Consider the following 27023-nt stretch of genomic DNA (forward strand, 5'->3'; position numbering starts at 1 on the left):
AATCAAAATAGAAATGAATTTCAATGAATTTTAACTAGATATTAAAAAAAAAATTACGATCTTACTTCAACGTACAACGGGTAATTACGAAAGCAATAGCGGTAGCTAACAAAAATGCTAATAGAAATAGAAAAAACTAAAATGAAAATTTAAATTGGCAAGAAATCAAAATGAAAACATCAACCCTCGTTTCTTAGTTCATTCGCTAGCATTTGCTTCGGCATTAAATTTTCAAACCGATTACATACATTTTTTACGCTGGTATGTATGTAAGTGCCGGTTTTTTTCTTTCCAGCACATTCAAGTGCCCCTCAATAACGGCTAATAAAAGGCATGCACAGAGGCAAGAGCTGTTACACGCTGAAATCATTAATTAAGTGAATTTCCGCGAAAGGTATAAATACCAATAAGATTGCGTAAATGCGAAAAAACGCATACATAATCGAAAGTCATTAAATTTTCGATTAACTTCATAGAAAGGTTGAAGCCTGTTAAACAACCTCGTTACGTATACGCCACCGCCAACTACTCCGCATGCTTAACAATAGAAGTAATTTATTATTTATGAGTTTTTAATTTATTTAAAAAAATTACCTTGTGGGCAATAATCGGTAAGAATTAACATATCCCAATAATAAATTGCTGAATAGTACGGGCAATATTAATAAGTTTGTCACTACTAGTATCTCTCATCATCAAAAAGTGAAAACCAGAAGTTTAGTGTTTAATGTTGTGAGTACTTTGGATAGTTTTACGGAACAAAGCATATTTTATAAATATTGAAAATATTATTTTATTTTTTGTTACAAGTTTAAAAACCAAAACTTACTTTACTTGACCTCATGAAAATGAAATCAAACCTTACCACCCTAACATATACAGAAAATAACTGCACATGATTCCTCAAAATATAACCAACACTATGAAAACAAACTTGAACCCTCGGTTTGTTTACATTTTGGTTGAGGTCAATGACCGTTTGCCGGGTTTTGCTTACGTTTTAGTTTGGGTTTATGATATTTGCCTGAAGTTCGTTTACATTTGAATCAAGATCGAGGTCTCTTATCCGCTTCTTTATAAATTTAAGAAAAAGAGAGCTCAGATGTGTTTTCATTTTAAGGGGCCTTGTGTGGGCATGAAATTTCATAAAATTATTTTAAAAATTCCAAAAATGCAGTAAAAATAGGACTTGGTTTATTTCTATAGTAGATTATCTCAGCTATCGTTAGATATCATGACAACTTTCGTGAAGGGAAACATAGGCTACATTTTTTTGTTTTGAAAACTATAAGCGATAAGCTTTTTAACACTGAAAATTTTATAAAGATATTTGAAAAATTTAGTATTTTATTATATTTTGTATGAAAGGTAATTGGCCAGGCTAAATTTAGAAATTTTTGATTCTCTCGAAATTTTGATTTCCAATCAATTCATGTGAAAACAAATACCTGTTTGAATGAAAAAAGTGTATCAGCTATAATTCAAAAAAAGTGTAAACTTTATCTATGTAACCTAACCTGTTCAATAGCTTATCTGAGATTGATACTAAACCAGCAAGAATATAAAAACCAGGATTATACTTTCATTTTGTAATTGTGAGTGTGGAATAAGAGACTATAGATTAGAAACATTTGTATGTATGTTTTTCATTTATATAGTAAACACATTAAATGATAATGTAAATATATAGTTTGAAAAAGATAAATCAATATTAGAAAACATAAAAAAAATAAATTCAATTCAAATGTTGAATTTGAAACAAAAATCATAACTTCAATAAACAGTTATATCAACTTATGACTTTAATTGTCTATCAATTTAGATGTGTCTAAAAATCAATTGATAAAATTTAATGAAAAGGAATTTAGCTGGATGATAAAGTGCTTCCGGATTTGTTAATTACAGTCATATGAATGTTTTGTATTTGTATCAAATCAGAAATATAAATTTATATAAAAATGCAACAAATGGCAGTTTATAATTACTATTATTAAGAAAAAGTATTTATTTATTTCGAGCGCTGGTTGTTATTTCAATCTGTAAAGGAAATAATTAAACAATGTTTCTTTCTTTTTAATATGGAAGGCTGGAGTGAGTCATTTATACAGCTTCTGCTGCCGTAAATGCTATAAAGCGTGGATCTGTAAGATTAATATAAGAAATGGATGCTATCTGCGAGGGGACTTATGTATGTGTGCTAACTTAATAGGATGTTGTAAAATATAATGCCTTGGTAATATACAACTACTATAGTAATAAAATGTTCAATGAAAATACCAACATATCCGAAACATATAAAGCTAAAAAATTCAAAAAGAAATTAACAAAATCTAAGAAGCAGAAAGTAAAGAGCTTCAAGTGCATTTAACGTTTGTACAGCGCATCTGTTAAGGCAAATTGAGCGAAGCAACAACAGAAGTTTATAAGCCTGAGTGCACTAACAAATTCTGTGATTTGAGTCGGCATTGCTGAGGGTGTAGGAGTAGGAGTGCTGCTATATCATTTTATGACCCTGAGGGTGTACTTTATGCAAATAGTGTTTCACTGCATTATGCCTAAGTGGTATTATGTAAGTAACCAATAGCGTGGCGGGTACATCTTCCTCTGTAGAGAAACGCCAAAAGTAGTAAACAAAATATATAATAAATTTGAAAGAGTCAGAAAAACATGGGACTTATACAATCTATTTGAAAGTAAAATATTCTATGACAGAAATCTAACAATGTATCCTCTATACGATATTAAATAGTAAGAAAACTTGTTAAGGAGCTTCCATACAAATTCAACTAGAGTTTTGATAAACATTGATAATTTTATTATTGAAAAAAGTAATTAATTAAAATAAGAATTTGGTGAAACCCTGACAGAGAAATTTCTCAATCAAAATTTACAAAAATTTAACTAATATGCAAAGAAAAGTTTGCTTTAAAGTAACCTTAAAAGGCTTCCGAGAAGTGCGGAAGCCTGCCTTCAGTAAACACTCTTAAAGAGTGCAATGCTTTTATAGTTTCCTTTGTAGCAATTAAAAGTTTTCCGCTTGATAAAGTACCCAACATGAAAGTTAAGTCTGCGTTTTCTTTACGATGCAACCATGTGGGATAAACTTTAATTTTCGTATTACGAAAATATATTTCACAACTACTATACTATGATATACCATTGCGATATTTATTCAAAAACTTGGTAAAATGTGAAATCGTTCGAAGTAATTCACGTGATTTAAAGCGCGCAAATATGCTTTCTTTGAGAAAATTGTTTAATGCAATCAAAATTCTTTCGCTAATTTGAAAACCACATTATTATCGCGAGTCAAAAAAATTTAACTTATGCAGAAGCTTAGGGTGATTTATGTACTATGTAAAAATACAATAACTGAGAAAGTTGCCTACGATAAATCGAAGAATATGAAATGCATTATTGATTCTATTAACTCTAAGCATTAATCTGTTTAATTTGGCAAAAGTTTGAAACAAGCCTTCACAATCCATACCTAATGAAAGGTTTACAACTTTTTGCTATTTTGTAGAATCTGAGTTAGCCTGAATATGTTTTCATTGACAGCAAAAAAAAATTACGGTTTAGTCCCATTTGATATACTATATGTAGTAAGGGTGAAAAGATGAACTTCTTCATACAATATATTCTGTTCGGGTGGAAACAAAATATTTCCATTTCAAACGAATTTAACAAAGGATGGTATATTACCAAGTTTTGTCGAAAAATATATAGATAAACATGTACGTAAATAGATATAAAATATAATATGCCAAAGAAATTTTTCATATTAAATTATTTATAATCACAACTGAGGACCCTTATCAAATGCAAGAACATTTTAAAGAAGATATTCAAAAAATTTAAGGTCATACAGCTATTTATAGTGAAATAAAGTTTAGTTAGCCGGGATCAATTTGGGTAGAAAATCTGTTTGAAATCCTAAAACCCTTAGTTCACTGGCAAACATTAAACACTTTAGCAAGTATAAACAAGTACGGAAAGGCTAAGATCGGGTGTAACCGAATATTTTATACTCTCGCAATTTATTGAAGAAATTTTATTAAGATAACACCCAAATTTACCTATAAATTCGGCACAAAGTTTAATAGAATAACGAAAATCGTCCTATATAGTGTATGAGGGCTGAGGAAATTCCTGAACCGATTTCATTCATTTTCACCAGCAAGGTACATTATATCCAAGACTATACACTCACTTAATTTCGCTAAGATATCTCACATATTAACCAATACATATATGTAGATTAAAGCCTACCGTATTTTTAAAAACCTATAATTAGGTATATTGGAGCTAGGAGATGTTATTATCCGATTTTAATAATTTTTGGAACAGAGACACTATTAAAAGAAAACAATTTCCTCTGAATTACATTAAATTATCAGAGAGATTTATCCATATTTTCAGTTAAAATTTACCCTTAGACGCAGAGTTCAACATGTTCGATAACAGGGACCTTGAAAAGTTATAGTCCGTTTTCGACAATTTTTTCTCAAGTGAAGCCAGAGATGATATGTACTATTTGTGTAAAGTTTTATTCCGCTATCTTCATTGGTTCCTTATGTATACATTATAAAGTGAAGGAATCAGATGGAATTCAAAATTGAGTTATATGGGAAGTAGTCGTGGTTGTGAACCGATTTCATCCTTTTTCACATGTGTCATCAGGGTGTCCAGAAAGTATTATATACAAATTTTCATTGAAATCGGTCGAGTAGTTCCTGAGATATGGTTTTTGACCCATAAGTGGGAAATGCCATGCCCATTTTTCATTTTGTAAAAAAATCAGTATGCAGCTTCCTTCTGCTATTTCTTATGTAAAATTTGGTGTTACTGACGTTTCTCGTTAGTGAGTTAACGCACTTTTAGTCATTTTCAACCTAACCTTTGTATGGGAGGTAGGTGTGGTTTTTATCTGATTGCTTTCATTTTTGGACTGTATAAGGAAATGGCTAAAATAAACGACTGCAGAAAGTTTGGTTTATATAGCTTTATTGGTTTGCGAGTTATATACAAAAAACCTATTTAAGGGCGGGGTCACGCCCACTTTTCCAAAAAAATTACATCCAAATGTGCCCCTCTCTAATACGATCCTATGTTCCAAATTTTATTTTCATAACTTTATTTATGGCTAAATTATGACACTTTATAAGTTTTGGTTTTCGTCATTTTGTGGGCGTGGCAATGGTCCGATTTTGTCCATTTTCGTAAGCAAGCTCCTCAGGGTTCCAAGGAATACGTTTTCCAAGTTTCGTTAAGATATCTCAAGTATAAAAATAAAAATCTACATACATACGATGTTTACTTCTTCAAACATTCACCTTCAAACAAATACTTTCACTTCCCCTAAGTGCATACTTTTGCTTGGCTGTTTTGAAAAGCTCCCTTTATGAGAAAGGTACGATAAATGGATACATAAATAAAGAGCAGCTGCCACTACAGCAATATGATATATATATTTAGCTTTCGCAAAAAGTTGGTATGAATACCAGTGTGAGTACGCAAGTGCTACACACTTATGATCAGTTAATTTTAAGTTAGCCCAACAAAAAAGTTAAACATGATATAACAAGGTCATAATTTGCGGTTTCCATAATGGCTCCCAAAAGCCGTAAATTATATATAATGGAAAATGGTTGAAAAGGCGTGTGAGTTTTTCATACTTTTGCAACATGTTGCACAGAGTATAATAGTTACTGAACACCACTTTTGGCTCAAAATCCATATCTCAGAAACTAATCGACCAGTTTCAACGAAATATGGTATATAATATTTTTGATATTCCGATGTTACAAATAGAATATGCGTGACAATAAAATATATAAATCAAGAAATAATACAGATTTCGGAATAAAATTGTACCCTAATATTACATTGGAGGTGTGGCAACCCCTCATTTAAAACCTGTCGAAATCGAATTATAACTTTTCTAGGTTACAGTTACCGAACATGAGGACCTCAGTGCATATGGATAATTTTTTTTACCGAAAAAATGGTTTTGTGAAAACCGAGAAGAAATTGAATTGAAAATCTTGTACTGTGCTCTGTTTAAAATTCGCATATATCCTCTACAATCAAACGGCTTGAATAAGCTAAAAATCATAGTTGCCATTCGTCTGACTACTTTTTCGAGATATCAATTTTTGGCATCGAAGACAATATATATATGGATGGAGAAAAATATTCTCAGAATTTGGCGACATTAAATTCCAAAGCATTCCACAATGCATCCACATAATTCGCGTTTATGTGTGCATTGGTGGATATACAACTCTAAGAACACACCATTGACATACAGTATACTCTCGAAAAGTAAATTCTCAGAAAGTAAATAATCGCGGAAAAGTTAATCACCTTTAAGAATACACATGCACCTCGAAAAAGTAAATTTTTTAATTTACTTTTCAGAGAGTGTGATAAAAAATTCGAAACGAAGCAAGCAGCGTTTTTTACGATGTTGCAAAAACACTTACACTCTTGTTTATCGCGTCTTTTTAGTAAATAAACTCTCCTACTTAATCCACTGGTTTCAAAATGAAAACGATGCAAATCAGGTGTCAGATTTTTTGAATTGTCGTACAAAAATAGTCAGAAACAAGTAAGGAATGGCTAAGTTCGGGTGTAACCGAACATTTTATACTCTCGCAATTTATTTATTTAACTTTATTTATAATATATAATACACAATTTGACCCACATATTCATCATATATATTGTATAAAGTCCATTGAAAGTTGGAAACTATAATATTAGGTTAGAAGCACCGAGGTCCTCAGGTTCGATTAATGGGGCCTTGAAAACCTATGGTCTGATTTCGGCGAATTTTATAATGGGGCTGCCACACTATAAAGGTAGTATTTGTGCAAAGTTCTGCATCGATATCTTCACTAGTACTTACATTATATATTGTAAAGTAAACGATTCAGATAGTCTTCAAAGTTCTGTTATATAGGAAGTCGGCGTGGTTGTGAAGCGATTTGGCCTATTTTCCCAACATATCATTGGGATGTAAGGAAACTATTACAAACCAAGTTTCATTGAAATCGGTCGAGTAGTTCCTGAGATATGGTTTTTGACCCATAAGTGGGCGACGCCACGCCCATTTTCCATGTTGTAAAAAAATCTGAGTGCAGCTTTCATCTGTCATTTCTTATGTGAAATTGAGTGTTTCTGACGGTTTTCGTTAGTGAATTAACCCACTTTTAGTACTGTTCAACCTAACTTTTGTATAGGAGGTGGGCGTGGTTATGATCCGATTTCTTTCATTTTTGGACTGTATTAGGAAGTGGCTAAAGAAAACGACTGCAGAAAGTTTGGTTTATATAGCTCTATTGGTTTGCGAGATATGTACAAAAAACTTAGTAGGGGGCGGGGCCACGCCCACTTCCCTAAAAAAATTACATCCAAATATGCCCCTTCATAGTGCGATCCTTCATACCAAATTTTATTTTCATAGCTTTATTTATGGCTTAGATATGGCACTTTATGTGTTTTCGGTTTTCGCCATTTTGTGGGCGTAGCAGTGGTCCGATTTTGCTCATTTTCGAAAGCAACCTTCCTATGGTGCCAAGATTCATCAAGATATCTTAATTTTTACTCAAGTTACAGCTTGCACAGACGGACGGACGGACGGACGGACAGACAGACATTCGGATTTGAACTCCACTCTTCACCCTGATCACTTTGGTATATATAACCCTATATCTAACTCGTTTAGTTTTGGGTGTTACAAACAACCGTTATGTGAACAAAACTATAATACTCTCTTTGCAACTTGATGCGAGAGTATAAATATATTGCAAAAGAAAAAAAACAAAAGAATATTCAAGATTTTTTCTCTTCATAGTAAATACATATGTATGTATGTAAATGTAAATATGTTTTTCATGTAAATCCATATGTTTTATTGAAGCAAATAAATGAATGAATTTTTTAAGTTTAACAATGCATTTAATATTATAAAAACAGATAATTTATGTATATATTTGGAAAAGTAAATTACCCAAAATACCAATCGATTTACTTTTCGAGAGTATACTGTACTAGTATTAGCAGCAGTGAAATATTTATGTACGTATCTTGCAACAAATAACACATACACGTGTTTATCCACCGTTAGAAATCAGCACGAGAGGGAGGCTATACATAAATTATATCTCTCAAATATCACCACAGGCATTATTTCACCAACCTGTTATATTAAACCGCTGCCGACGTGCGTGCTTTATTGTTGGAATGAGAATCTTGGATACAGGCGATTTCCCGAAAATTCAATAAATTCTTGTTTACATTGTGAAACGTGTACGTGTTCAGGCTGCAGTGTGCATCATTGGATAATTAAGGAATTTTTGACAATTTTTTTATTATTTTTACCATAATGAAAAGTATAAAATTCAACTTTCATTTTGTGTCTTTTAGCCCAAATCAAATCAGTAGGCTGAGATAAATCAGTAGGCAATGACCAGGCTACTGAGTTATCTATGAAATTTAGTATACTATACTATGTACATACAGCATGTGAAGCTTTCCTAAATTGTTGCATGTAAAGTCAGTTTTCGTTAAAAATATTTACATGCCGTACAGAGCTCTGTCAATGTTGTTGATGTTGGTGGGCTGGTATTTGTGACTATGTAAAATCCCTAGAAGCGATATCGATGCAAGTGCATTACATTGCGTGGCAATCACTCTATTCACATAATCCGTGGGCAGGGTATTTCGGTTGAGTGCCTCACGCTTATTGCATTACTGCAAGAGCCAAAGCGACCACGACCAGAGCGAACCAATAAACACAATGCAACAGTAATAAATAGGAAACGCTAAAAGCTTGTACAGATGTGCATATATACAACACACCAAATTCCAATATCTCTGCAACAGGTGAAGTCCAAGGGCATATGATCCGCCTACATGGTGTAATGATTTGAATGAAAATTCTGAAGTATTGACGTGAATATCACAGAAGCACTTAGGTATGTAAACTAATTTTGGCAGCTTACATCAAAATTGGCTACGCGTTTTGACTTTGGTGTTTCGAACTCAATTTAGTAAAAGAAACCATGGCAACGAGTGAGGTACATAGAATATTTGTATTTATCTCTGAGTTTAAATCGGAACATTTCATAAATTTGGAAATAGTAAAAACAATTAGTAGATATGTATATAGGAAAGCCTACATACTACCATAAAGTTACGTAGTCGCTTTATAACTGTGGACGAAAGAGAAATCTGGTAAAGACAAGAGATTTCCTTTGTCTCTCGAAATGGTAGACTTCAATCAACGAATTATTGGACCAATTTTGCAGATCTTCAGACGTCGCTTTTTTATATATATCAAGAAGCTGGTGCAGTGATTAAATATAACAAGCTAAAAGGAAACTATTTTATTTATTTTTTCAAGGGACTTACTTGATGTGAAAATAGCAGAATTATGAAATAAAAGAAAAAGGAGGTAAAGTAATCAGACAGGCAGCTGAATAAAGACATTCGGTAGACAACTAAGTTGCAGACAATCAGCTAACAAAAGAGACATTAAATACGGTTAAACAGTATTACCTAAATAATTTTATAGTTCAGGTACATAAATGTCATCAGCTCATACTAAGCTCATCAACTCATATTAAGCTATTACCCATCTGCTTTAACGACATCAATGCATGTGAGATACCTTGTGAGTAAAATAATACTGACCGTTGTATGGATGGCTGATGAATAGCGTACTCAATCAAGTCGCGCTCAGCCATTCATCACTACACCTCGTCTATATAAATCCTCATATTTCCATGCATCAATTTATCTTGCTTATGTTTTCAGGTGATAGATTACCGGCAGAACTATTCAAATACGGCGGCGAAGAACTGATAAGGTGCATGCATCAGCTTCTTTGCAGAATATGGTCGGAAGAAAGCATGCCTGACGATTGGAATCTCAGTGTGCTCTGCCCAATCCATAAAAAGGGAGATCCCACAATCTGCGCCAATTACCGTGGGATCAGCCTCCTAAATATCGCATACAAGGTTCTATCGAGCGTATTGTGTGAAAGACTAAAGCCCACCGTCAACAAACTGATTGGACCTTATCAGTGTGGCTTTAGACCTGGAAAATCGACAACTGACCAGATATTCACCATGCGCCAAATCTTGGAAAAGACCCGAGAAAAGAGGATCGACACACACCACCTTTTTGTCGATTTTAAAGCTGCTTTCGACAGCACGAAAAGGAGTTGCCTTTACGCCGCGATGTCTGAATTTGGTATCCCCGCAAAACTAATACGGCTGTGTAAATTGACGTTGAGCAACACCAAAAGCTCCGTCATGATTGGGAAGGACCTCTCCGAGCCGTTCGATACCAAACGAGGTTTCAGACAAGGTGACTCACTATCGTGCGACTTCTTTAACCTGATGCTGGAAAAAATTATAAGAGCTGCAGAGCTAAACCGAGAAGGTACAATCTTCTACAAGAGTGTACAGCTCCTGGCGTACGCCGATGATATTGATATCATCGGAAGCAACAACCGCGCCGTTTGTTCTGCTTTTTCCCGCATGGATAAGGAGGCGAAGCGAATGGGTCTGGAGGTGAATGAGGACAAGACGAAATATCTCCTGTCATCAAACAAACAGTCGGCGCATTCGCGTCTTGGCTCCCACGTCACTGTTGACAGTCATAACTTCGAGGTCGTAGATAATTTCGTATACCTGGGAACCAGCATCAACAACACGAACAATGTCAGCCTCGAAATCCAGCGCAGAATAACTCTTGCCAACAGGTGCTACTTTGGACTGAGTAGGCAATTGAACAGTAAAGTCCTCTCTCGACGAACCAAAATCAAGCTCTACAAGTCGCTTATCATTCCCGTCCTGCTGTACGGTGCAGAAGCTTGGACGATGTCAACATCAGATGAGACGACACTAGGAGTTTTCGAGAGGAAAATTTTGCGCAAGATTTATGGTCCTCAGAACATTGGCAACGGCGAATACCGCAGACGATGGAACGATGAGCTGTACGAGTTATACGACGACATTGACATAGTTCAGCGAATAAAAAGACAGCGGCTACGCTGGCTAGGTCATGTTGTCCGAATGGACGAAAACACTCCAGCCCTGAAAGTGTTCGATGCAGTACCCGCCGGAGGAGGCCGAGGAAGGGGAAGGCCTCCACTCCGTTGGAGGGACCAGGTGGAGAGCGACCTGGTTACACTTGGGATCTCCAACTGGCGCCGAACTGCGAAGGAGAGAGACAGGTGGCGCACTATCGGTGATTCGGCTATAACCGGCTAAACGGTTGCAACGCCAATCACACATGTTTTCAGGTGCACCATACAATTTTGCTGAAATAACTTGTTGCTACTTGCCCCTTCATCGGTAGGCATATTAAAATAATGGCATCATCAAAAAAATTAGACGATAATTTCGCGCGTGTAGACAACGCTGTCAACTTGATGCAGGGGCTGTGAATTAGCAGAGGACTAAAAACAAAACGAGCAGAACATGAAATATAAGGACATTCAGGCAACTAACCAACCGGAAAGGCAAACCAAATCAAAACAGCAGTACAGCGGCCTACTGGCTAGCTCAACAACAAACATCGTTAAGTTGATGCTGGCGGCAGTCAAGCAAGAGAATTCAAATAAAATGGAAATAAGCAAATGTGAAGCGTTGCGATAAAGTGGAATAAGCGGAATTCAAAAGAAGCGGGTGTGCTATTGATTGTCTTGATGATGATGATAATGTTGCTACCTATGATGATAATTTTACTATATAGTAAGAATATTTATAGCGGTAATGATTTTTATTATAATATGTATAAACTGAAATCAGTTCACGATAAAGAGCGGCGGTGCGTTTACGTGACGATGTGTTCATTTATAAGTGTAAACTTGCGTACCCTTCCCTTTTTTCCCTTCAACTTACTTTTCATTCGTATTTTGAGCAAATATTTCATGCTTCAATTCCGAACCGTTTATATACATACTTTTCGGACATTTATTTCCACACGTAAAATATTATGAAGGAAAACTTGGCATCCTTTTTTCATTTCTCTATTTTCTTTACTTCCTCAAATTTTCGCAACAGTGCCCACGGTTTCTTCAACCATCTGTTGCTTATCAGCTTTTTCTGTGGTTTTAGTTGTTTAGTACTTTTTTGTATGTTGCTTTGCGATTTTACAAGCCAAGAAAAGCTTATATATAAAAGATTTGTGGTTTTTGTATCTCTCCTATCTATCTCCTCTTTGCTTTCCGCGCAAAAGTAAAATATGTACAGACTGGAAAACAAATATTCACAAAGTGTGTAAGCATTCGCTCAACAAATCGTCAAGATCACAGTTGCGACCCTTGCATTTTGACTTTTTAACAAACTCAAGCATACATTTAGCTTCTTTTAGTATATTTTCATTTTAGTTCATCTATATTTTTCAGAAAAATACACTTTAAAATCTCGTTCTATAAGTGATGCCATTTACTTTGTTTATTTTTATTTCCACCAACAAAAGTCAATATTTTCCCATCACAAGTTCAAATAAAGGATTTATAAAAATGCTAATATAAGAATAACATGTAAAATATATATGGGGTCAAGCAAATATGTATAAAAGTAACTAAAAATGTTGCTGCTAGATTACATGCATAAAAAACCAAAAACTGAAAAGGAATCGGAAAATATTAACTCAGTTTTAAACTTCTCTTTTATTCTATTTGGCTCCTCCGACGTTAATTTTAAATCACACTGAATGTATTTTATATTTGAAGTATAAATCAATTGTTATAAATTCAATTTATATTAATTATATTGTTTGGCTTTGATACTAACCATATTACGAACGCATGATGAGTAAGCAGAATTTTAAACCTCAACATACACTTACAACATCATCTGTATACCTATTCATAGTGATTGATTATAAATATTGATGTGACAGCACTTGGATGAAAAGCTGCAATTTGCCGATAATCCAATATAGAGCCACATAGAAAAACCTTCACAGCAGTCGTTAACGGTCAATTATTTCAAAACGCACAACAAAATGAAGAAAATGTTAGCTGAACTGAGCAGGTGAATTGAATAATCAAACTATACAGAATAACACACCATACTTAAATGCGTATGATACTCAAGTGCTGCACTACGAGGATATTATTTAGTGAGAGGCATCTCTTTTATACAAGTAAATACTATATGTCTGCATGAATGCACTTATTGTATATCCACACAATATGCATATTCCTATCAACTTTCGTTTACACATGACGCCTGTCTTTTTGTGGCCCACATTCCTTTATGCTGCCTTTTAACTTCAACTACTTTGAAGAGTCTATTTAATTCATAGCTGGTAGTATTGTGCGCACCTTTTGTGAGTTTATCAACTTCGATTTGCCTGTATATATGTAGTACATATTTCCGATGTTGTCCAGCTGTATACGGGAGACGAATCGAACTTACATTCTGCGGGCTTACGCATTTATGCCACTCACTGCCATTGTGTTTATAACGGGTGATTTTTTTGAGGTTAGGATTTTCATGCATTAGTATTTGACAGATCACGTGGGATTTCAGACATGTTGTCAAAGAGAAAGATGCTCAGTATGCTTTGACATTTCATCATGAATAGACTTACTAACGAGCAACGCTTGCAAATCATTGAATTTTATTACCAAAATCAGTGTTCGGTTTCGAAATGTGTTATCGACAAATTTTGTTCAGCGATGAGGCTCATTTCTGGTTGAATGGCTACGTAAATAAGCAAAATTGCCGCATTTGGGGTGAAGAGCAACCAGAAGCCGTTCAAGAACTGCCCATGCATCCCGAAAAATGCACTGTTTGGTGTGGTTTGTACGCTGGTGGAATCATTGGACCGTATTTTTTCAAAGATGCTGTTGGACGCAACGTTACGGTGAATGGCGATCGCTATCGTTCGATGCTAACAAACTTTTTGTTGCCAAAAATGGAAGAACTGAACTTGGTTGACATGTGGTTTCAACAAGATGGCGCTACATGCCACACAGCTCGCGATTCTATGGCCATTTTGAGGGAAAACTTCGGAGAACAATTCATCTCAAGAAATGGACCCGTAAGTTGGCCACCAAGATCATGCGATTTAACGCCTTTAGACTATTTTTTGTGGGGCTACGTCAAGTCTAAAGTCTACAGAAATAAGCCAGCAACTATTCCAGCTTTGGAAGACAACATTTCCGAAGAAATTCGGGCTATTCCGGCCGAAATGCTCGAAAAAGTTGCCCAAAATTGGACTTTCCGAATGGACCACCTAAGACGCAGCCGCGGTCAACATTTAAATGAAATTATCTTCAAAAAGTAAATGTCATGAACCAATCTAACGTTTCAAATAAAGAACCGATGAGATTTTGCAAATTTTATGCGTTTTTTTTTTTAAAAAAGTTATCAAGCTCTTAAAAAATCACCCTTTACATGCGATTGTCAATGCTCGCAGTTCCGCTTTTCACTTTAAATTTCCATTGAAATTCAACTTTTACTACTTTACTGTACACTCGTGCGCTTTACACGATGAATGCTGAGTCTAAACTAAGTACAGTAATACATAGATCTATTTAGGATAAAATACGACTCCTCTAAATGCATGTATGATCAATTGATGATTTGAAAGAATAATCTTCAAAATGGCAGCTTAGAATCGCTCTCGCTTTGGCCTCTATTTTATAAAACTCGAATCTTGGTAGATTTCCCACATAATTCCTACATCCTACATACATATGTATGCATACGACATGGGTTACAAATTTTTGGTTTAACAATAAATCACTTTTTTAGTAAAAATATGGCTTGTAATGACTCTCCCAATATTGGATACTGTTTCGACAGTGTGATGATCGCATTCAAAATAGGCGTACATTATACTACTCATCCGAATGACAGTGTTTTCTCCAGCGATCTTCATTGGAGTATGCGAAGGAAGAACTAGTCGAGATGTACTTTTCTGCACATACATACATAAAACGTGAACGCAAAGGTCAAGAACGATAAACAAGCCGGCCCATCAAATGGTCAATTAGGACAACAATAAGTGTCGATGAGCAAAGGCTGTGCTTAAAAAATCAAATGCAAAGTGAATTACGTAATATTACAAATATTTGTCAGCAACGATAGTGTAAAAGGACAAAAGGAAACCGTACATCTGTGTTCAGATTAAATAATATATGGCATTGTATTAGAATGAGGACATCGATAGGTCAAATACAGATGACAAAAGAGCGCAGAATATGTATAAAGTGAAATACTACACAAACTTAAGTATGAACAAGTATTTCAACTAAGGAATAATAAATAACACGAGCTTTTATTGTGAGTCGCTTGTGCTCTTATCTTCTCCAATGGGCATTGCTGTCCCATGTCATCATTGTTATAGCGATCACATTCAAGTTTAATGTATGCATGACCTTGGACTTGCGAAGTGGCTATGTACTTTCTTTTCCTTCCACATTAATTTTTGCCACTTACAAACGACCCATATAAAATTCAAATGTTGCCAAATACCTAAGCAGTTTTTTGAAATCCTATATTGGCAGCAGTACACTAACTAAGGGACAGATAAACGATTGGGAAAATGTCTTTGATACTTATTAACCTTTCTATTTTATTAGCTTGGTAATCCGTATGAAAATCAAACATTCTATTTTACCTACTAAGATATTGAAACACAAAATAATTGCCATAATTGTATACAGTTCCAACATAGTCAAAAATTAAATAGAACTCAAAGGGTATTTCCAATAAATAACTAAATAGAATAAATTTAATAAATCGTTCAAGCATTTCTATAAAGTAACAACAAAATTAGTTAGTGATCAATTATTGTGCTACTCGTTGTTACAAAAGTAAGTACTTTTGAAAAGCCGTAGAATTAACCACTTTAAATATTACGCCTGAACTATTCTTCGCAACACTTAATGTCAAATTGCCAAGTTAGAAATTTAAATGGCACCCAAAGAATTTCGACAGCAAGGCGTATAAATATACAATGTCAAAGCGGAGGACCGAAAGAGAATGCGTACAAAAGAAAAAACATCTCAACCGCTTAGGGCGTTTGCCACCTTTTGAAATAGCAGTGCGAATATTCAAATTTATTCCGTTTTTCGTTAGCCAAGGTGTACACCCCCCAAGTTTATGTATAAACAAGTTATGCAATACATATATGCATACAGTGCAATTTTGAACGAATTGCTTGTTTCTTCATTTTTTCTTGATGATGGTAAAGAAATATTCGACGCTGTGAAAAGGAATTTTCGCGCACCGCCACCTCAATAGTAGCATTTGATGTATGTACATATGGAAGAGTATATGGGAATTTCTTACATACAATATACCTTCTGATACTCTGGCAACATGTTGCACAGAGTATAATATTTTTAAATTCTATTGCTTATTTAGCTCAATACTTAAGTGAGCTTGTGTGAGCTATGAAAAATCAATAAATTTAAATAGTTATGTGAAAATCGAAAATACCTTTTTATACAATTTATTTTTCACTTTTTATCTTCAATCAGGTACTATGTTCAATTATATTGGAAAGATCAAAAATGTTCACAATCTTTTTGTGTGCCAGTGCTCCCACTGCTTTTTCCTTAATGTTCCTTCGCCAGCAGATGCCATGTTTTATATGTTAATATCATGTTGATATTTAAAAAGTTTAAATTAGGTTATCAACAAACTCTTTAAGTGAATACAGTACTCCAACTACGAAGTAAAAACTCAAGGAGTGTACCGTCTGCCACATTAACGTGTCCTAATTGGCCATAAAGTAATTTTGTATACTATAACAACTATAACAACACTGGAAAGCAGTAATAAAAACCCGGTACCTCAAGTACTTTTGTTTCCATATATATATGTATGAATATACTATAATATAAAATTACGCATACTCCGCAGCTTATAATATTCAGCTGCAATGCAACGGAAGTGATACGTAAAGTTGATTGTAAGGAAATTGGTTTACACATTTTTATGTATGTACAAATGCCTACGTCACATATGTTTTTAGTATAATTAAGAGACCAACACACATAAACGACAGCTGCCAACGAGCATCGTCTTGCCTTTTTTTCCTGCCAACCACTAACTACTTTTCCTCTGTTACCATTTGTTTCGCAATAAAAAGTGAAATTTATGTTAATAATAATATACCAAGCTACTTTTCTTATATAAAATGTATATGAAAATCTTTTGGCTAAATGAGTCAAACCGAAAAGCACACTCATAGCAATTCACCACATAGAAACAGCTCAATCACCTCATCACGCCAGAGAACACTACACGTTAACACACACACACATACAAATTTCAACAAAAAGGAAGAGAAAGCATACCACAGCACTTTCCTTTCGATACAACAACGATCGCATCGCACCTCCGTGTTCACAATATCCCGATTTTCAGTTACTTGGCATCCGCTATATATATATATATCAACATTTAACAACCATTATATACATCATTTGTATTTGTAAACTAACATCACTAACTATACATACATTTATCATAACATTTTTCAATATAAATACATAAATAATTCGTAAATTATTGTATAAAATAATCCATTTTAAACTTAATAAATTATTATAACGTTTATTCGGAAATAAGTGTACCTTTTTTCTTACGTACATCAAACGTGAATACCAAGGTGAGTTAAATTTTGTACTTCTTTACTTAAAGAAAAATTAACGAACACAAAGCTACTTTGACACTTTATAATCACTCTAAATCAATCTTTTCAGATGATAATGAATACATGAATAAAATGAACCAAAATGTACCAAATAAGTGATAAAATCAAACACAATTCATTGACAGTTATCTAGTAACTTTCCGATGTCATGAAACATTAAATTCATCTTTCGCTCAGTTAGTTTATATATCGTGCATGGGCAAAAATGCTTAGCACTCAAAATCAAAATGAATATGAATGCGTTTGTAAAAAATATGAAAACACTACTCCATTTAGACTTAATGCCATCTCTGTATAGGCATTAATGATTTTTAAACTAGTTCGACTGGATTTAATTTGAGGTAAGTACTAGTCTCTGAGTCTCAATTATTATAAATATTAAGAGAAAGAGTAAGTAAACAAGGCTGAACGGTGTGAATTCAGGGGTTCCCTTGTTTTTATACAGTACCCGAAATAATTAGAGAAGCAATAGCGGTAGTTAAAGAGCATATTAACATTGCGATTTTAATTAGAAAGAAAATCTAAGAATAAAATGTCATGTTGCTTGAACATTCTCATGCCTTTGCCTCAGAATAATTTTTTGAACCGATTACCTAAATTTTTTGGTCTGGCGTGTTTTTTTCTTTTCAACACATTCAATGGTCTTTCAATAATTGTCAATAAAAGACAGGCTCAGAGGCATAATTGTTATGCGCTGAAATCATTAATTAAGTAAATTTCCGCGAAATGAATGAATACCAATAAGATTTCTTAATTGCGAAAAAACTCAGGCATAATCAAAAGCAATTAAATATTCGAAAGATTAAAGATAATGAGGCAAGCTCATTATGTATACGTCACCGCTAACTCTCGCTATATATACAATTTATGAGTTCGATAAAAATTAAAATATTTAATCTATACTAAAGCTGAAGAGTGTGTTTGTTTGTTTGAACGCGCTAATCTCCGAAACTGCTGGTTTGAATTGAATAATTTTTTTGTGTTGGATAGTCCATTTATCGAGGAAGGCTATAGGCTATATAGCATCAGGAGCGAAGAAACACTGGTGAATGTGTAAAAAACGGGGGAAATTATTTATCTTTGAGAGAACGATTGGACCATTCTTGATGAAATGTTGAGAGGTTGTTCGTTGTGGATCTTGGAAGGTTTAGTCGGAAAATTGTAAAATTCCAAAAAGTGACTTTTTTCCATAATTTTTTTTTTTTTTCAATCTATCTATAAAAAAAAACATTTCGGAAAAGTCGTAAATTGGCAAGTGGCAACAGAGAATTCAGATTTGCAAATGAACGGTGACATCTACATTGAAGCATTGAAATTCATATGCCATCACCAAATCGTCAAATTAGAGATGTACATACGACAGAATAACTTTGGAACAACAAGTATAAAGAAATGTTCCATTATTTAATGAGCAGCAAAAGACAACCTATAATGAATTGATTAAGGCTGTCCATGATGGAAATGGTGGACTTTTATTTCTTGATACGCACGGAACGGTGGAACTGGGAATCCTGATTGATTCTGATATCATTGATTTTGGCAACAATACGATCTCAAAATGGCATTACGTTGGCTCTCGGATCTACTGGAATTGCAGCAACGCTACTTGAAGTTGGAAGAACGGCACATTCGACATTGTAGCTTCAGTTAAACATGCAAATCTATGAAACATCTATGAGATGAGCCCAATTTTCTAGAACCACTTGACAGAACAATGAAAGATCTGTGGAATAATAATCGTCGTTTTGGTGGCGTAATGACACTGTTATTGAAAAACACATTCTGTTATTTCGAAATCAACAACGGCGGACGAATTGAACGCATGTCTCAAGTCATCGCACACAACGGCACGCGAAAACCATATGATTGACTATGAATATGCGGGTGTTCCTGCAACAGGAAAGCACCGCAGAAGATTTGCAAAGAACTGGGCAAATTCTGGTTAATACTTCTAATGGTTTGAAATCAATCCGAACAGTAGCCAAATTTATCGTAACTACGATTGGTTGAGTGCACGCAGATTTTTAAATGCCAAAAATACCGATGTCGATTATTTAATATATACGACTTAAAGTCAACTTCCGGGAGATTTGTGTTCATACACATCGATCGATCATGTCGAAAATGAAGACGAAGCTGTGAATTATCCAGTGAAATTTCTAAATTCTTTGTCATTATAATGCTTTATCATTTATTATGCTTCGCAATCTTCAAGCAGCTATCGAATAATGTAATAGTTGCAAGAATTTTTTAAAGGGACTTACAAGGGGTAGAATGCTTGATTCCACGAATTTCTTTGAGTTCCAACGATTTGCCATTTCAGTTCAGACGTATTCAGTTCCCAACGAGACTTGCATTTGGGATGACAATCAACAGGTCTCAAAGACAGTCGCTGGAGGTGTGTGGCATAAATTTCATTCACGAGTTGAAAAACCATCTCCTCTGTACATTTACGCACCGGAAGAGAAAACAAAAAATGTTGTTTATTAAGCTGAGTTACATTGAAAAAAATTTAGAAAAATCGCAAATAAATGTTTTCCAACACTATACAAATTCAACTTTGTTTTCAAAACAAATAATTTCACGCAGTGCAACGACTGCGGAGTCAGCTAGTTATTTATAATTTGTAAGTAAAAAATTATTATTATTAAAAAAATGTATTCTTTTAAATTTTCATTTTTAAAAGTCTGTTTGGATCAAATTTCAGCAGTTTGACTATGTATAAGGTAAATACTTATGTAACTATATAGAAGTAAATAAATTACAATTTTCCACTTTTTTATAATAGTTAAATTGCAAAAATTAAATTGATTGACAGTACACACTCCTTTGTACTTTTTATTAAAATGTTCTTAAATCAGCTGTGGAAATTCAAAATATTTCCTTTATTACTTTTCTCGTTTAAATTTATTTACCTAAACATAGAACATCCACCGTGCAATATAAAATCCATGCAATATAAAAACAACAATAAATATACAAATACAATCATAAAGAGCATTTTCTATGACGAATAAAAGCTCAACAGGCGGAGATATGAGCGTTCAGACATTCAAATTGATAAGGCGAATACATATAAATATTAAAATGAAACGTAAATGCAAATTTTGTCTGGATATGTATAACTCTTGATAATGCTAGTTTAAATAGTTCGTAATATACATATGCCATTCATCAAAACCCACAACACATGCGTAAGTAAACCCTAGTGCTCATATATTTATAAATAACATGAGTAAGCTTGTAAGCACAGATGGTTTTAAAGCACAATAGGGCAACATAACACACGCGGGTTGTCATAGTGATGAATATACTTTTCCGATCTATATATAATAATCTCTTGAATAAAAAAATTTATTTTTGTGTGTGCAAATGGTCCTCTCTCTTCCTCTGTCATTCATCTTGTTTGTAACAGTGGTAGGGACAATTTCAACTAAATGCGAGGTTGTATGAAACGAAAGCACAACTTAATAGAATATATTAATTATTAAAAATGGGAGGTTGGCACCAAAAATATTTAAGCGTGTTCGTATTCTGAAGGTTCTTATACTGAGCAATATATTATGACATGTGCAGATTTTAATTAAAGTAAATTAGAATTAAGATTAGAACTGAACATTCAATAGTTTTTTACAAATCTGCACCTCATAGTGTGCATCAATCCATATTCAAATATGAAAGTGTTTATTAATTGAATTACTATTCAAAACTAAAAAAGTTCTTTGTAAAATATATATATATATAGATAGAATAACGGAGTTATTCACCTTTTCTCAAAGCAAGTTGCTACGTTAGCAATATAGCTTGTATCCTTTAAGGACAGAAAGAAAGCTTGTGTAGAAGGTTCTTTTGCATGCACCTCTTAGTCCGGACCAGCACCAAATGATTATTACCTGTTCCTGTCAATGGCAATGTCAATGAATTTTGAATTGATTATGAAAATAGCAACAAGTGTTTCTATAATAGTGACATTATGAAATTTCAAAATCTCAACAAGTTGTTGAACCAAACTGTGCATATTTTAAATAAATCAGATTATTCTAAATAATGTATTAATAAATTTAATGTAAAAATAATGAATTTTTATATACTATACTTAATTTTTTCATCGTTAGAAATGATTGGTTCATAAGGTGAACAGAAGGATTAATAACACAGCCACACAATAAAATTGTCATGTCTTGGGGGTCTGTGTGTTTTATGTTTTTGGGGTCGCTGAATCCGAATTCGAGGTATATTTAACTTCATCAGATCAGGGTTTTGAGATAACCCCGGAAAGCCAATATGGCGGACAGCGTTTTTAAAACTTCATCGGAATTGCTTAAAAGTCGAAGGTTCTCGGGGTCGCTGATTACGAAGCCGGTGTCGGTTTTTCAAAATTCAAAATGGTGGAAGCAATATGCCGAATTTTTAAAATTCATAAATGAAAAATATATCTAAACTGTGATATGAGCATATGCATTTGGGTAACACAATTTAATTATTTAAACCATTCCTTTCTTCTAATATTTGGGAAAATAATTACTAAAACTGATAATTCATTACTAGTAGTTTTTACAACAATCAAATCAAAACATGGCAGATAAATCCGGGGTGCATATTTTTGTATTGACAAATATGTCGGTTAGTTATATAAAATAGTGAGATAATAGTATAAACTTAGTTCTGATTAAGTAATTTATATCGAATATAATAAAATATTTGGAATAGTTTACATTATGGGAAACAACCACTATTGAAACATACCATTACACACGTACCTGAAATTTAAAACCAACAAAACGTTATATATACAGTATCTAAAATACGGGGTAAAAAATATACTGAAATTAATTGTTGGGATTTTCCAAAAATATCTTTGATCTACATGATAGCACGGTAACGGTAGAAATATAGGGGATGAAAAATTTAAATTTAACCTACTTAATGATTACTAGCCCAGAAACATTTGAAAACAAAATTTTAGCGCTACTGTCAGAACAAAGATCGCTTCTTTACCGAACTCATTCTCGGAATTTAACAATTAAATTCCCTATTTAAGTACTTAATTTGTTCTTCATAAAAAAGGACACAAAGATGTGGTAGGTATTTATCACCCACATCAGGTAAGTAAGTAAATAAACAAAGGACATTGATTTTAAAGCACACGCCTTTTATTTAATTACCTGCGATCGTTTTAAATAAAAGAAGTGTTTAATCTTGCAACAAACCATCGTGGTTGCCACAGGTAGAAAAAACACGAAAAAGGCTATATAAAAAGACCGAAAACATTTTCTGAAAACATTAGTAAATCGACATTTCTCGAGTAAGCATCGACCCTAAACCAAAAAAATGCAAAGTGTACGAATAGTGTACACAAACCAGCAAATAAAGGTTTTAGAGGCGGAGTACGCAGCAAATAAGTTTGCGAAAGGTGCGCGACGAAAACAAATCGCACAACGTATTGGAGTGCAGGAAATACAAGTGCGAACTTGGTTTAAAAATAGAAGAGCGAGAGAAAAGAACGAGAACTTCAAAACCACAACGACTAGCGCACCGATAGAACAAAGTACCGTACCAGCTTATCAACATACCTCTTTAAAGAGGTCAAGAACTGACGATCTGAACTCATTCAAAGCGAATAATCTCATTCAATCAAATTGGATTTTGCCGCCACCTGCTTGTCAACATAGCTCAACAATTGAGAACGAGATTATGGGGTTCACTGCGAATGATCTCAATCGATCAAATTGGATTCAGTCATCACCCGCTTATCAACATTCCTCAACAACTAACGATCTGAACGTTTTTGAACATATCTCAACTGACGATTACAACTACATCATGGAATTTATTGGGAATAATCCATCAGATTGTATTCAGCCACCACCCGCGAAAAAACCTAAGATACAGATATTGGAGCAATTGGTGCTTCATCCGGATACAAATTGCTGGATACGAATTTAAGATGTCTTCAATGAACTTCCACCATACTGCATTAGTAGAACATTCAATTAAATAATGTTCTCATATTCTAATCATATTTTTATAGAAATCATTTTAATTAAGTAATTGTGAACAAAACTAGAAATAATAAAAAACACAATCTCTAAAAATATTTATCTCTTTCCTCTTTTATAATTCAATTACATGTATTTATAACGAAATTTCTGAATCTATCAATCAGTTTTAATTTGCATCCGATAATGCGGAGTGTTTATGAATTTGGAGCATATTCAACTGCCAATAACAAAACTCAGTCAACGGTATAATGCTTACAACAAAATTATGTAAATGTTCGCCTTCAACTTCAAAACCGAAGGATATATTTATCATAAAAAATAGAATAAAAATTGGCACTTGCCTAATTGAATTGTACCATAGATATGTGTTAGGGATAAATTGTAATTGCTTGTGAAAGTAATTGAGTGATGATAATGATTGCAGAATAGCTACAACACGCTTTCACACTGCAGTAAACATACAAACAACATAAATTAACATTGTCACACCTTTCCTCACTCCCTACTACTCTCACATTTCCCTTGCGTCACTCTCATTTAAAATTTTTCTTTCAATTTTATTATAAACAATGGCAACCATAAACACTTAGGTTGTATTGTTCTCAACGAGCGTGCGAGCCATTTATGCGGCGCGTTTCTGTGAATGCAATAGTAGCGCACATTTGCAGTATATGCAAAAGAATAATGACTGCTTCCGTCGAGGGTAACATTCTGTTGTGTGAATAAGGTGTTACAAAATATTGCTGCAAGCTTTGCAACAGTTTGTGGCAGTAGTGCTATGATATGTGTAAACAAATGCAACAGAATGCCGCTGTACCATAAATACTTCAGCAAAAACGAACCCACATCAAGAAAACAAACTCTATGGTACGGAAATATTGAATAGTAAAACATTTGTCTGGGTCATCCCTTCGAACGTCAATAATGTATTGAGTGTATCCCGGATATATTCATATCGACTCACAGTTAATGAGAAATATTTTTAAAATAAACTAAGAGTCTTGGTGGGACTATACACATGCCACTGTAAGCTTAGGTATCGCCTATACAACATGGGCATAGTCTCAACAGAAATGTGTCGCTTCTGTGACTTGGAGGCAGAAACTCCCCTACATCTGCTCATTGATTGTGTAGCACGTCACCGAAGTAGGAGTAAATTATTGGGTCTCAGCAACACAAATTAAAGAATGCATCGACTCCCTCACTCACCATTCTTGAATTTGTAAGAGTGCTGGGACTGATGGAGTTGTTGTAGACTTAGGAAGGGCACAATAGACCACAGGTCGTAGTGCAGTCCTCAAAACTTCTGTCTATCTATCTATCTATAATGCAATCCAGAGATAACAACTTCGTAACGACATTTAGTAAGATTTCTTTATTTAAGTTCGGGTTATTTTCAATATTGTCTAAAATAAATGGATTAAGTATAATTTATTGGGTTCCAGAAATACTGAAATGTACCCGTAACATTCAAAAATTATTAAACTGACGAACATTGTATTTTTGAAAATATTTTTACCCAAAACTAATATAATTTCATTGGAGATTTAACGTTATCGGTTAATATCTATCGATGAATACTTCTAAGCCTCCTCAGTTCACGTTGAATGACACGTACGTTATATTTAGCAATCCTTGCTAGAGCATTTTTTATTTTCCTTTATACTATTTCATAGTATACAGTATACATTATAGAGAACTACCTTTGTTTCATTATATATATATGTTTGTAAAAACTCTTTCAATATTCACCAGGTAGAGAGCACCACCTGTTGGATGTCAAAAGTCAGTGGAATGAACAACATGAATGTTTATAAGCCTGAGTGCACCAGCAAGCTGTGTCACATGTGACTTGTCATGTGACGGCATTGCCGAGAATGTTCTGCTGCAAGTAGTGGTTATGTTTCAATATGCATAAGAATGCATTTGTTAAAGTAAGAAAGAAATATGAACAACAAATATACCGACCAACCTATTAACTTTGTTTCAGTTACAGTCTACTCTCTCAAGTGAGTTTTTATGTCAAACAAACTATGACTAGTTCACAAAGTTGTAAGTTCAATAAAGATGCTTTGTGGTTGGTGGTTTATAGCACAGAAAAGGTGGCAATCCAAGTACTTTTCTTTGAATTATGAATATATTATGTTTCGTTTATTTGGTGCTCATTGTAGACCAACAATGAGGAAGTACCTTGAATAAAACTCACAATAACTGCAACTGGTATATGTAAGAACTTTTTCAGCTTGAGATTTATTCATAGAAAGTTTAATTGTTAAAACTTCTAAAACTAGAAAGACGGCGGTAATAAATGATATATTTACCGAAAAATATAAAATAAAGTCTATATACAAATTTTTTCAGGAAATTCCCAAAGAGATTATTGTAAAACATATTTAATAGAGTATTTATGACAACTCGAAATAATAAAGTCAAAAGTTTCAGTTAAAATTCCTGCTAATTCTTGTTTATCGGAGCGTTAAAATGCTGACAGCTTACTTATGACAACATACTGATAACACATTAGCAAACAGTGTAATGTAAAAACATTTCTTATACATATATGCTTTAACAATCAAAAATGCCAGTGGTTATGCGCTGTTAAAATTGATATTGAGCAATATATGTATGTACGATGTATATTTTCCCATAGATGGTACATTTATTGTCCATTTTGAATTTGCGTGTTGCACCATTTCAATGCACGAAATACCCTCACGGGCACCATTTCACCTATCTGCTATGTTAAACCACTGTTGATATGGTAGTCATGCAGGCTCAACCATTGGAATGAAAGTTTTGCCACAGGCGATTTATCGAAAATTCAATAAATCCTCGTTTAGAGTGTGAAGTGCGTACATATTGTGGATGCTATACGCAACAACAGACAAGTAATGCATTTTTGACAATATTTCAACAAATTCCGACAAAATATTCAATTTTTTTTTTTTCAATATATTGAAAAGCTGAATTCCAATTACAATTTCTCGTTTTTTAGCTAAAGGCTATAGCGAATGAGAATTTTCACGGCTTTGGAAAACTCTGCATATATGGATATATTTATGATTTTGTTTAAGAATTCTACTCTGAAATATATATAATATAATCACAAATTTTGGATTAAAGAAAAAGAAAAAAGGTATTCTTATCACTTCAATGATAGATTTAAAAAAAAAATACTGCTTGGAGTTTTAAGCCAATGAATATCACTTATATCAACCTCATCTTAAAACACGAATACGTCTTCATAACCAAGGGAAATGTACTTTATATCAGTGCGTGAGAAAAAGTCTTAACGGAACTCGTTTGCTAAGCTGT

At 33.7% G+C, this 27023-nt stretch overlaps 1 protein-coding gene across 1 annotated transcript; it reads left to right on the forward strand.

Annotated features, from left to right (window-relative positions):
• Positions 1–23037: 23037 nt before the first annotated feature.
• LOC128922148 (homeobox protein orthopedia-like) lies at positions 23038–23652 on the forward strand. The gene has a single exon (XM_054231780.1). It carries the CDS (start codon positions 23038–23040, stop codon positions 23650–23652), a length of 615 nt encoding a protein of 204 aa, XP_054087755.1.
• The last annotated feature ends 3371 nt before the right edge of the window (positions 23653–27023 follow it).

The sequence above is a fragment of the Zeugodacus cucurbitae genome, chromosome 5 (assembly GCF_028554725.1).
Source record: "Zeugodacus cucurbitae isolate PBARC_wt_2022May chromosome 5, idZeuCucr1.2, whole genome shotgun sequence".
NCBI lineage: Eukaryota > Metazoa > Arthropoda > Insecta > Diptera > Tephritidae > Zeugodacus > Zeugodacus cucurbitae.

Excerpts from the sequence above, each read along its gene's own strand:
- LOC128922148 (XM_054231780.1), top strand. The coding sequence starts at position 23,038 with ATGCAAAGTGTACGAATAGTGTACACAAACCAGCAAATAAAGGTTTTA.